Source organism: Nymphalis io, chromosome 17 (assembly GCF_905147045.1).
Source record: "Nymphalis io chromosome 17, ilAglIoxx1.1, whole genome shotgun sequence".
Lineage (NCBI taxonomy): Eukaryota > Metazoa > Arthropoda > Insecta > Lepidoptera > Nymphalidae > Nymphalis > Nymphalis io.
The window spans coordinates 5,517,556-5,532,000 of NC_065904.1; the positions used below are offsets into that span (position 1 = coordinate 5,517,556).

General features: G+C 32.5%; 2 protein-coding genes across 2 annotated transcripts in view; one reads left to right on the forward strand and one right to left on the reverse strand.

The window, feature by feature from the left end:
- The window catches only part of LOC126775070 (uncharacterized), a 45,148-nt gene extending 42,480 nt beyond the window's left edge, over positions 1-2,668 (forward strand). Inside the window, exon 9 of the mRNA XM_050496803.1 lies at positions 49-2,668. Coding sequence (XP_050352760.1) covers positions 49-2,505 — 2,457 coding nt within the window. The 3' untranslated portion in view covers positions 2,506-2,668. The remainder of the gene's footprint in view (positions 1-48) is intronic.
- An 872-nt stretch (positions 2,669-3,540) lies between these two features.
- LOC126775089 (uncharacterized) lies at positions 3,541-7,970 on the reverse strand. Its single transcript, XM_050496848.1, has 5 exons — positions 7,179-7,970; positions 7,011-7,108; positions 5,675-5,997; positions 5,058-5,319; positions 3,541-4,567 (listed from the first exon to the last, which is right to left on the reverse strand). Exons 1-5 carry the CDS (start codon positions 7,839-7,841, stop codon positions 4,153-4,155), a joined length of 1,761 nt encoding a protein of 586 aa, XP_050352805.1. The 5' UTR covers positions 7,842-7,970; the 3' UTR covers positions 3,541-4,152.
- Positions 7,971-14,445: the final 6,475 nt, after the last annotated feature.

Sequence of the window (14,445 nt, forward strand, 5' to 3'; positions counted from 1 at the left end):
ACTATTAAATAAAGTAATAAAAATATAATTTGTTGTTAACTATTTCAGGACCCTCCAGCTGCCGCGATTGAATTTCTTTCAAAAATTAGAGAAGTGATTGCAATAGCAAAGCAAAAAATGGCAGCAAAGCGCTTCAATCCAGTTTTAAATGAAATACCTGAAGAAGAGACATATCCTTCCAATGGCAATAGTATCAATTTCTACAATGGCCTAGGTAGTCAGCGCAGTGGTAGTATAGTTAGTCTAAAAAGAGGTAACAGCAGAAAAAGATCTAACTGCTTAGGTTGCCCTGGCTGTAAATTAAATAACCGTAACAGCGACAAAAAGAACGTAATTAAATACAATTCCACGAATTGCTCAAACTGTCTTGTCGATAAAGGTGACAAACAACATAGCATTCAAAAATGGTTGGAAAATATACCCAATATAAAACAAGATGTGTTCTACAATGATCATTCATCTGACCCAAACCACCAAAATTTTATAAATTCTCATTTCTCGCAAACACACACCGACAGCTCTTGTAAGTTACAGAAGCACAACAGTTTTTGTGCATCTTTCAGTATGAATTTAACAGACGATGTAATACCGCAACGGAGACCTACGTCTAGATCTGTTGGATCAGAACCATCTATAAGAAATTACAACATTCCTTTACCAAATTTTAATAGTCTTGAGGCCAGTAATAGTACTTGTGAAATAATCTCACAGAAATGTGAAAGTAGCAGACGAAACAGAAACACAATGAAAAACAAAAATGCATTACCCGATATGGTAAATGAAGCGATAGCTCTTGATAATTTTTCACGATCGCCATATAATTTAAGTAGTTCAGACGATGAAAAATTAATCCAAAAGATAGAGGAAAAAGCAGAAGATGTTTATTCTAGAAATATTTCAGATAGTCCGTCGGGTAATGAGTACGAAACAGATAGTCTAGAAAGAAATTCAAACCAAAAACGTAAAACAACGCCAATCGAATATCCCGATCTCCCATCATCCCAAGCAAGTCCAAGCTTAAGCAATGCTTTACCGTTAGAAGAAGAACTTACCATGAGAAACGCTATTTATAAAACTAACTCGAGCGGCAATAGCCTCACTCCATCTCCCGAAGGCGATATATGTATAGATGATGATCATTATGAAACTATAGGTATAAATAAAACAATTTTACAGAATATTTCTACTGCTGATTTAACTCAAAAGCAGAATAACAGTTATAGTTTAGTAACTGAAGTATACGTAAACAATAGCTACAATTTCGATAGTACACCTACATCACCAAGTAGTTCTGAATGTTCTATGGGAAGTAGGAAATTAATGGCATTAGATAATACAGAGGAGAAACCAGGATGTTTAACTATAGAAGTAAAAGATCCACCAGAAAACTATATTCGAATTCATGAATCTGATGGATTCGAGCCGGACACTTTGGATCGCAAACATCCTAAACATAAAGAAATAATAGAAAATATTCAATTCAGCCGAAGGGATCTTTTGCAAAATATTGATAACACTGAAGACAAAAGTCAACGCATACAACTTAGAAGTAGCGGTACTTTTACCAAGGGCAACAGCAAAATTGAATCAATAAATAAATTTAATAGTTTGAGAAATGATAATGAATATCAAAGCCGCACCAAACTATCATCTGAAATATATAGCGGGTCGAAGTCTCTAGAAGAAACAACAGATGACAATTGGGATAATACATCCGAGGAAGGTCGACTGCTAACTCTAGAATTGAGACATTCAAAGAGGCAACGTCAGTGCACTCCACCTACTATTAAACAACTTAAAAGTTTAGCTCGACCTGATATATTACCACCTTTACCACCAACGGAAGACAGTCCTATTTACGAAAAACCAACAGGCCCGCCAAGGCGTGTTCAATGTGACAATATAGGAGTACAACTTAATAGTGTACACTGTAGAAGTCTCAGTCCAAGAAAATTTATAACAAATACAACAGAGTCTGATAATTGCGGGAATTTATCTCGTAATAGCACAGCTTCTGTGCCTTCCTGCAGTCCAAATAGAGGACTAGACCAGGTACAGTATGCTGAATATGAAGATATTAACCTTATTAAAAATACCAAAAACGAGACTAAAGTAGATAAGGGAAGGGGCACCATAAGAACGTCCAGTTGTCGTAATAGTGGAGTTAATACTAACACTTTCATACGAGGACAGAAAAGCGAATACAGAACGAAATTTCGCCGCAAAAAAGGTTCGAACATCGATGATTCGGGCTATCTCAGTAGCGATTCCACAAGTTCGAAACAAGTGCCTAGAAAACTTGTGATTGCGAAAATAGCCAGTTGTAGTGAAAGCGACGGTACCGAGGACGAGGCTAGAAGTGAGTCTGGTGCTGAAAGTATAGAAACTCACTCAGTTTACTTCGGTAACTGTCAAAAACAGCAAAGTGATGAAAAGAACTCTGTTAAAATGTTGAGTGACAGTAAGAGAAAAATAAAAGTGATAAGTGAAAGCAATAACCAGTAATGTTGTGCAATAAAACGATCAGTGTGCAATAATACCAATCATAGAATAGTTCATTAGTTATAATTTATAAAATTTTATATAATGGATACTTAGTATTATAAATAATATATCCCTAACATAATTATATGATAAGTTAGTTGTAATAAAAACGAATGGCCGGAAGTGCAATGCAATAATAGGTTTAATATAATTCAATATTAGGAATATTGAAAAAATGTAAAAAAAATTATAGTAAATATTATGTAATGTATATAAATAAATATTATTATTATGAAGCTAGCTGTTAGATAAACTTTGCTATAAAAATTTTGTAAATAAGCATTTTGTAAAGAGTCAGGCGGCACTGATTAGCTTCCTAGTACCTGACAAGAGATAACGTTGCTCCGGAGAGGTGCACGCTTAAAGCAATATATTATTCCTCTCCGTTTTGTAATAGAGCATTATTTGGTTGCAGCATGTTGGGAATAAGCGATTAAGGATGAACTATATTGTATCATGTCAAAGCATAATATAAAGAACTATAAGGTATGCTGTGTGCCTAATGCGAGATTTTTTACTTATTATATAATAGATAGCTATGACGTTAACTGCAATATGTATGGAACAGCGCCGTCTAGTGACAATAATCAAAATTCCATATAAATTGCATCCAAACGTAGGACAATAAATATAGGCGTGAATATACATTTTTAGGCTTATTTAAGATGCATTAACACATTTTTTTTATTGATAATCGTTATCGAAAGAACTTCAAGAAACAATTCGAAGTAATAGAAATAAATAAGCAGTTCTCTGTTTTCGTAATTATTCTCTTTTTGCTCCTAAGCTATCTACTATGAGATTTTATTATTGACATTTGCTGGCTACTTTGCGAGTATGCATTTTTATTAAATGCTTCGCGCAGTTTTACCAGCATTAAATGTTACTGCGCGATGTTATATACTTTTTCAAATTTGACAGGGATAGTTTGTATTGTCGCGTTCAAACACCTTAGCTTTATATTTTAGTATTAATCATAGTTACGATTTGTATACAAAAATATATTATTCAAATTCTTCATCCTGATTGGTTGTTCCCAACGTTAAGCTCTTTGGTTGTGGGTATTTAGTATTTAGCAATTATTATTATGTACTGATTACAGCTGATAAATGGTGCTAATAACAGGAGTAAATCGGGTAAACTTTTAAGTATTAAGTTTATAATAAATAATTTATTTGGTTCCAAAATAATAACTAATTTAAAATGCTCAATATAATTTATAGTTAGTAAATAAAATTAAGAAATAAAAAATATATTTTATATTTCTGTAAATGCTCTCTTTACAAACAGTATTTATTTAAAAAAAATATTTTTTTCTTTAGAAAGTAATTTTGTATTATTTTTATTATAAGTTTATAAATGTACACAAGTCAGAATTTGACATTTTTTATTTTCATTAAATTATATTAAAGACCACAGTTTTATTTTTATTTCCAACCAATAAACATCTGTTACCAAATAACAGTAAGTAATGAAACTTTGACGAAGCAAATCGAAAACGACAGTTCTCGAGCGAAGAAAGGTTAGAAAAGAACTTATGTATGTACGGTCAGCAAAAAAATATATTTTAAGATTGACTTTTAAAAATTTTACATCACTTTCAATTGATCAATTAGAAGTACTGTCAGAATCAATAACTATTGGGGTTTGTTCAATATTTATACTTTCAATACCATTTAAGGACTCTTCTATAATTCTATTTCTGAATTCTAAATATATCGGTAAGCCCTGCGCCAATATATCTATTTCAATGCCAACCTTGTTTTTAATTTCCGAGTTTTTACTCTCGCTCATTTTTATCATACATTTATCAAAATATTCCTTTAATATATCTGATTGTTTTAGTAAGGATCTTGCACACTCTGCATAATTTAAATTCGATTCTGTTTTTTCATCTTCTTCATTGTATTTGGAGAGATCTTCTGTAATGGCTGTCAATTTGTAGTCCGGTGTAGTCGCTATAATAGTGTATGGAATTAAATCATACATATAATGAATTAATGCCAACACCTGCGAATATGACCTGAAACAAAACTATTATCAGTGGGACATTTACAGGCTTCCTTACTTTACCATTAACTTGTTATCCTGAATAACTAAATTATTTCACGAAAATGTAAATCTTATTTTGTTATGAAAACCCAATTTTGACAAGTAAATGATACTATTACTACGTGGCAGGGCTACGTGTAAGCCTATCTGAGTAGGTACCACCCACTCATCACATATTCTGCCACCAAACAGCAATACATAGTGTTGTTGTTCGCTTTGAAAGGTGAATTAGTCAGTATAACCACGGGCACATGGGACATAACATGTTCGAGTCTATGGTTAGGTAGATAGTATCTTCTATAGTACCAATGTCTATGGACAGTGGACCTACTATCTGTATATCATACTAACTACATGTAGTCCAATAACTCTAAAATAAGAGTGCAAAGATAAATAATTCTTAAAAAACATAACAGAGACCAAAAATTGCACTGTCCAATTTAAATGTGTAAATTACATACCTGGAATAAACTTGAATATTCATGATATGATCGGGTTCACTAATATTATCTTGAAAAACAATCATCACACCATATAGAATGTGATGAGGTGATGTTTTATATATGGCAACATTATCCATGCCCAATGAATCCATTTTTAAATGTTTACAAAATATTTCCCATAGTGTTACCACATTGTCATTTTCTAGGTTTCTTATATGCCTAAGACATAAGTTTACTCTCACTGAGGTAGCAATTATAGCTAACATCAAAAGATCACTTTCTGAAAAAAAGGAAACGATAAAATTATAAGTAAATATAATAGTAAATAAACCAGTTTGTTGTCAATGTAAAATATAATCGTGTAAGGTTAACCTTCCCGAGTAAAAGGCTTAATGCACCACATTGCACAAATACATGTTGGTAGATTCATATGTGGCAGAATTTCATTTGACACATACAGGTTTCCTAACGGTGTTTACATTCTCTACAAAGCATGGTATGAATGATAAACGCTAATTGATAACATGAAACTTGCTGGGGTTTGAACCCCACAATCTTATTCAAATATTCTAGTCACTGGACAATCTCGACTCTCCTATATATTCTAGTATTAGTATAAACAAACAAAAGTTTACCTTCTTCCCCGACTGATAATATATCAAAATTCGGTCCCATTATGTCCAGAGCAGAAATTCTAACACATTCAAGTGGTAATAGAAAGTCCTTTTCTTCTTTTGTAAAAGAAACAACTATATCAAAATCTATTCTACTCATTACATTGTATTGTATTTCTTTTAAATCGACAACAGCAACGACTGTGGATTCATTAGAGCTATCAATCTGTGATTTATTCTCCTTCCAATAAGGCGGTCTAGGTATTTGGTTGAATATCTTTGTTGTATAAGCTAATGAATGCTTCGATGTACCATGAAGAAGAACACTGATATCTGTAATTGGCCTACAAAACATAAGGATAAAGTAGAAAAGAGCTTTCTCCCAGCAACCTGTGTGAGTAATATGAGTACATATACGGATGTATGAATTTATAAATTTTATTAGTGTTAAAATGGTGTTTGAAACAAACAAAATTGGCATAATTTTTATTTATAGTATAGGAAGGCGGACGAGCATATGGGCGTGGTCACCAAACACCCTTAGACATTGGCATTGTAAGAAATGTCAACCATCGCTTACATAGCCAATGCGCCACCAATCTTGGGAACTAAGATTTTATGTCCCTTGTGCCTGTAATTACACTGGCTCACTCACCCTTCAAACCGGAACACAACAATAACAAGTACTGCTGTTTTGCGGTAAAATATCTGATGAGCGGGTGGTACCTACCCAGACGAGCTTGCACAAAACTCTACCACCAATAATTATATATAATTTAATTTGCTTTTTATTGATTATAATCATTTCTTTTAAACTAATAATACCAGCATACGTTAACAGTTTTAAAGAAGATTTACTTATATTTATTTTTTACATGTTATTTCTGTCATTTACATATAAACTCTTAATCGTTATTAATCTAAGTTGTTTTAATTTTTTCCTTTGAAGTTTTTGCTAACAGTAAATCATAATTTTGTTTACATTTAAATTTGAATGATCTCAACAGCATGTAACAACAATAGCTACATAATATGCATGTCATCTTTAATATGGTTGTGAATTAAACAACAAATTATATTAAATTAAACAACTACAAACAAACCTTAATAAATAAACAAATAAATATTGATATGGATACAGGAAAATAGTTAATTAAGCTTAGAATATCTGGGTTAATATTTCGGTGACAATGTCTATGGACCATGATGACCACCATGATGGTGACCATTTAAAATCAGGTGGCCAATCTAGATATCTCCTTGATACTTTATAAAAAAAAATTACTAAACAATGATAAAAAGAGCTATATCAGTCTTTAACTATGGTGCTTAACTAAACAGCCACTATGCAACTTACTCTGTATTTTTATTTATTATACTTGTGATTATTGTGATTTTTTTATTGCAAAGTTTTACAGTTGGAGGTTTTGCTTTAATTTTCAAGGCATTTGATATCTGAAAAGTATTTTAAAATTAAATCATTAAATTTAGTATCAATTATTGAATGTTTATATTTTTATTTTACCTCATTCGGCCCAAGTTTAAAAAATGAGTTCTCTAAATTTGTTTGTGACCTTTGAAAAATTGAAAATGTAGCCATTTGACGTAATTTTAAATATTCCTTAAATATATTTTCATTACATTTCGTAGTATAATTAGCTTCATTTAATTTTCTCAATAACTGGTTCTCAATAGGATGGGACCCTTTAGCCTTGTCTGAGTCCATGGTTATAGTTCTTTCTCTCGGATTACTAAAGTTGTCATCAAAAACCAATGGAAATGCATCATCATTTAGAATTACTGTAAGGGAAGCGTGGCCTCTACCTTCCAAATCTTCTAACTTATATGTATGTACGTTTTTAATTCTCTGGTGTATCTGAAGGTTTTCTTTTTTTGATATAATAATAATTTCATTTGTAGCAGCTATTAGATAAAATAGGTCACATTTGATATTTCTCAAAATTGTTATTTCCGTCACTTTCGCCAAATTTTCTATGAGGATTGAATCAACTAATTCCCTTTGATAAAATTCTTGTACAACACCTCGGTTAGAACAAACAGTGATATCTAAGTTTCTATCATCTCTTGGATGCTCATCGTAAAATACAAAACAAGCTACTTCATTACAAACAGATGAGGGAAGCAATTCCTTAAGCAGTTTTGACACATTATCAGATATTTGATTCATTTTTCACATATTACGTTTATTCATTTTAATTTAAGTTCAATATAAAATATACTTCATAATATGTTTATTCAATTATCAAATTATCAAGCCGCTTTTATAACATATTACGTCTAGAATCTGAATGCCGATTTCCTAATTCCTATCACCGTCTATTCTGGCTGATATAGCCAGATGTATTTTGTAAACAATTCAAATGTCAACGTCAATGATTATGAAGTGATAGCTGTCATCATTTTTTTCATTTTGTTCAGACAAAAGTGTTACACCATACAGCGCCATCCAACTAAACATTTAATTTTTTGCACAATATCCACCAAAGGTATTTATTATAGTGGAAGTTCATACCAGAAGGCTTATAAGCTGTAGGTCGTAGCATAATAGTATCAATACATTGCCAGTTTTCAAGTAATTTGTCATTTCTTCATATATATAATTTTTATAAACATTTGATATGCGATATTACTGCCCAATTTTACACCAAGCGTTAATATAAAAATAGTGGATAAGTATAAAAATAATAATTATAATAATCTGTAATCCTCCAGACCGATTCAGCGGATCTCAAGAGAGATTAGCCAACTACGCAGGAGATATTATAGTGGTTTTCTGGTCGTGTACAATCCGACACGACCAGAATGACTTCAGGCGCAGGACAGACGGCTTTACGTGCTTTCCGAGGCACGGGAGTGTACATACTTCCAACTTCCTGACTCCGGGCTGCTACTGAGAATTTTCTGACAGAAAACCCTTATAACTTTTTATTGGCCCGACCTGGAAAATAAACCCAGGACCTCCGAGTCTGCGGCCTTACATATAGCCACTACACCAACGAGGCAGTTAAAAAAATAGTAAAACTAACATAATAAAAATGTATGAATTGTCATATATGACAATCATATGTGTACTATACACCTATAACAATTATATATTATACATCTAATAAAACAGTAGACTTTTTATTTGTTGTAGAGGGAAATGCAGAGGAAAATCTAAAATCAGACGAGCGAATGGGACATGATTTGAGAATGTATGAATGATAAATGACAATGTCCTGGAGTTATCACCGAATACCCCATTGCAAAATAAGGGCGGATAGGTCGGATACCGGATAGCTGCCAAATATTCGTTCCATCTCTACTCTTACTTGAGCAGGGTAGCGTTTTCCGCTTCAACCCTTTAAAAGTCTTTTGTGGGATATAAATAGAGGCTGCTACTTTCTTTTTTACTTTATATTATCAATTTAGAATAGAGTTCTACCTTAACCTACCTATTAGTTCAAATTTGTTTATGTAATACATTACGTTGCGTATTTTAATTTATAGTATTATATATAAATGTATACAACATATGTTTTTTGTTTGTGTTTTTATGTTTATGTTGGCCACCTCGTTCATATTTCATGTATCTGTTAATTATTAACTTATTTTACACGCCCATGATTTTTTAACCTTTCGGTTACTATCTTAAGGTTGGCTGGGATAAAATATTTTACGTTTTGTGTAATTTCATTTATTACAATAAAGCATTTAAATAGAATTTTCTATACAAATACTTCAATGCTTACAGACGCTTTGAACCATTACATTATTGAATTAAGTATTGACAATCGGTAAGGGCGAGCCTTTGATATAATGGTGCGGTGCTCATCAGCGTGTCATCGACCTTCAGTACCGTACCGTAACAGCCTGTGATTGTCCCACTGCTGGGCTAAAGGCCTCCTCTCCTCTTTTTGAGGAGAAGGTTTGGAGCTTATTCCACCACGCTGCTCCAATGCGGGTTGGTAGAATTCACATGTGGCAGAACTTCAGTGAAATTAGACACATGCAGGTTTCCTCACGATGTTTTCCTTCACCGTAAAGCACGAGATGAATTATAATCACAAATTAAGCACATGAAAATTCAGTGGTGCTTGCCCGGGTTTGAACCAACGATCATCGGTTAAGATTCACGCGTTCTTACCACAGGGCCATCTCGGCTTTGGGCCATCTCGACCTTCAGTAATCAGTTGAATTAAGGAAGTACATATGTTTAATATTATTATTAATCGCCTTTGAGTAATTATTAGTACGAGGAATGTCTGTTATGTTTAGACCCGATATAGTCCAATGGTTAAAACACTATCTTAACCGAAGATTACTCTGCTTGAGTTCAATTCCGGGCAAGCACTACTGAATTTTTTTACGTGTTTGGTGTTAATTAGTAAAAACACCGTGGGGAAACTTACATTGTGCAGGATTTCTGCCACATGTGAGTATTATATGCCACCAACCCGAGCATTGAGGTAGAATATACTCTAAAACCATCACAATTAGCCCAGCTGTGAGATATTCGCAGGTTCTTACTTTATTTTATGTATGTTTGTTAAATAAGTTACAAAGTTAATATTTTACCTATAAAATTAAACCTATATTATTTAAGAAATGATCTACACGCTGGGTTGAATTATTGTAGTAAAAATAATGAGTTTAATGGACCCAATATAAGGGTCTGACCGAATACCAGAAACAGAGATAGTGACGCAATAAATAATACACAATGTAGTACACGTGATTGCACAAATATGCACTAAAACTATTTAATTGGTCAAAAACCGAGATTCGAACTCAGTATATTTTATGTTAGCTTTATATATAATTATGGCGCTAAAGGAAGTTTATTCTTATCAAGTTCTCTGTATTTTTGAATTTGTTTATCAATAATTCGTTTTTATTCTTCATTAGTCAGTAGTTACCGAAATAACACAACATTTGTAATAAGGATGTGCATCGTTAGTTTCATCGTATGACCTATTGCTCATAATGTAACGTTTATATTTGAAATTATAGACTTGTGCCAAGGTCATTACAATATAAACAGAATCATTGGTATTCGAGCTAAATATATTCGGATAACGTTTGAAATCAAAAAGGATTTATAAAGGAAACTCTAATACATATTATAACTCTATTACGTATATACGTATATAAAACTACATACTACAAACACATTAAGGAATACATGTTCAATATAAGTAGTTATTATGATTTGTTTTTTTCTGCTTGATTATAGATTAAATATATATGTTTAATATTAAATAATGTTAATTGTTTTCGGGATTTCACCGAAAATTTCTCAGTAGCAGCCCAGTGTGGTAGTCAGAATTGTGTGTGGAACCTGCCTCGAAAACCACGTAGAGCCGTTGGTCCTGAACTCTTTGCAGTCGTATCGTATTTGCCGGCCTATCGGATTATAAGAGTAAAAGAATAGTGAGTGCACCTGTATTAGCGCACACGCTTGTGCACTATAATTTTTCCTGCGCAGTTAACTAGCCTCCTTCAGAATGGCGGTCGTAACCAAAATCAGTCAGGAAGACATTATCATCATCATCATCAATGTTAAATTTAATGTTCACTAATATTTCATTGCTGGACAAAATTCTTTTCTCTCAACCTGAAGCTTTTTCCACTACCTTGCTCCGAGTTGCTCCAAAATAGGCATGCTTACATTGTTTTGCTTCCTCACAGATCAAGATTTTAAGTTTAAATACAAATTAAGCTGAGCCATCTCATTTAAATACTAACGTAGTTGAAACTATGTGGCTTATTTCTATAATTAATGTTATATTATAACTTATATATTACCTACATTTAAATATTGCAAATATACACATGATACATAAATCAATAGGCAAATTGTTCCTAGAGTTAACACGAAGACCTCAACGATTTCCTACGCATTCGTCTGTGGGTAGTCCGTCTTAAAATAGTTACTTTAAACGGCGTACTTCCTTTGAATGGTCGTTGATTGTCACCGAAATGGTCATGCATGAGTCTTGTCATTGCTTTATGTCGCCCTATTACGTCTGTGTACAGAAATAGACGCAATTACTGTTAGCGATACTTTCTAACAAAATAACATCAAGTTTAATTTGTTTTGAGTGTCTTTTGAGGTAAAATGAGTTAAAATACATAACAACATAAAATAATGGTATACATAGATAGTACAAAACCCAAACTGTAAACGCAGCAAAGCGGATACAACTTAATCCTTAAAAGTTTACCCAGTCTTGCGACGTTTCCACCACCAACAACGGCGTTCAACACTCATTTTCTAACGCGTATTTTAAAACCCCTGTGCCTTTGTTTCACTATTAAAACCTATTGATAATGAAAGTCCCAAGGTGATAAGCATTGTTTGTCATACTTTAAAAGATAGTTTATATAGATATAGATCTAAATTAACACAAATAAAATTGGTACATACTAAATATTGTTGGCGTAATATGTTTTAAGTAAAACATAACGTTAATATATCGCAAAATTGCAACTCAAACTCATAAAATAAACAAACAACTACAACGCAACCAGCCAACATAATTTTAGTTATCAGCTACTTAGTTATTTAAACCTAAAGTTACACACAAGTACAGTTATAAGCCAAATCAATAATGACAGAAATAGAGAAATCAGTGTTAAACTAAACAGCTGCTAAGCAACATTTATAAGTAAATGTTTTATCTACAACATAATTTACTTTAATATATTGGGAAAGAAGCTACAATACAACTTTATTTATATTATTTTAAACAAAAAATAATTTGATTTCTCATAAAAGCGGCTTATAACTCAACACAAAATATTATATAGGTACATGATAAAAAAGCGTGGAATTAATATTTTAACATATTTAAATTTAAATAAACTTGATTGATATCATTTTGTAATTGAAATAGTGGAAATAAATACTGAGTTTATTACCAGTTTGTCTTAGTAGAATCTATGTACATACTGAACCGATGGTAGCTTTAGATTTTATATTATAATTCAAAAGTGTTTCTAAAACCTTATTGAGATGAAGTTTATTTAGATTTATGATTTCTCAATAAAATGTATGACAACTAAACAAATCAGTTATCCTTATGTAGTTTATATACTTTTTGATTATATGGCTTTCTAACAGGATACATTTTTTTTTAAAGATAGGTACCTACTTCGTGTATCATTTTTTATCGTACCGATAAATTTCATCCGTTTCCGATGACTGTGAGGTCAAACAGCGTAAATAAAACAATATATTCAGACCGTGGTTTCACTCGAATGTTATTTTTGTTATTTGTTCGTGTATAAAGCCTATATCCGTCATCGATTTGCAAGATAAGTGTGAACTAAATTACGACAATTAGTAAACGCGTTACAACTTGAAAGTATGACAAATGAACTAACTTTCACAATTATAATATTAGTATGGATATATTTTGTACCTAAGTAATTGGTTAACTTTAAATTCAATTCTTATATAGAATGGAGTAACTTGTTAGCGTAACTAATATTTATACATACATAATACTTTATTACATCACAAGAAAGTACTGAAAAATAATTTTGATTACCAATTTCATGTTCTAGATTCGCTTCGATTTTGCAAATTGGCTAGATTGGACTGCTATTAATAGAGCTGATTTTCAATTGGCTTGATAAGCACAAGATTCTGAGACCCGAGATGGCCCAGTGGTTAGAACGCGTAGATCTTAACCAATGTTCGCGGGTTCCACCCCAAGCAAGCACCACTGAATGTTCATGTGCATCGCCCGCATCGGGGCAGCGTGGTGAAATAAACTACAAACATTATCCTCTAAAGGAGAGCAGGCTTTAGCCCAGCTGGGGGATATTCACAGGCTGTTACAATACTACAATATAATAAAATACTGACGTATCTTTAAGTAGATTTTTTGTATAAAATAAATTTGTATCTATTTGTAAACTTAAGTTATTATTCAGTCTTAATACGCAGGGATATTTTAAAAGTAGCCAAAAGTTAGATTAAGAAATGAACAACGTGACGTGTACATTGATAAACAAGAATTTGTATTGACAATATTCGATGATGCCTTTCTGCCTGTGACAGGCTTCAATCTAATAAATAGTTTTTCCTTGAACAATTAAATTGTGCGTGTTACTTAATCAGATGGACAATAGTCTTAAACAAATAAAAAAATATAACAAACTGCAACCAAATTTTAGGGTCGGGCCTATGTATCTATACTAGTGATACTGTTTTGATAAGGATGAGTGACATTAAACAATAGTCTTATCACATAGAATAGAACGAGATTGAAATGATAACAAATGTACAATAAAACCTTGTTCATCTTACTGGGACAAATCTGTCAAGATAAGCGTGGAATTTGATTTACGTAATCCTACATGCTTATACTGGGTTTTCCAATAAGGACTTGACAACTTTTTTTCAAAATAAAATGAAAACCATTTGAGATATTTCAAAAACTTTATTATCGGTTTGAAGTACATTCGAAACATTTATGAATGGAACTCGACTTCGCTCATATGGCCACCGCGGGCACGTTTGCAGCGGTCGATTCGTTGGACCCATTTTCCATGATTCGGCCACACATTTCGGCCAAAACGGTTGCTATTTCGCGTTCAATGTTGGCTTTGAGCTCTTCCAACGTCGTCGGCTTATTACCATAGACCAATGACAGTTCGATGTTAAGTGAAAAGGTGCGTTCACAAACTAAAATCAAAATTGTCAAGTCCCTATTGGAAAACCCCTTACATAACACATACTGTTGTTTTATTGGTAGGATCTTCAGTCATTTAGACAAAAA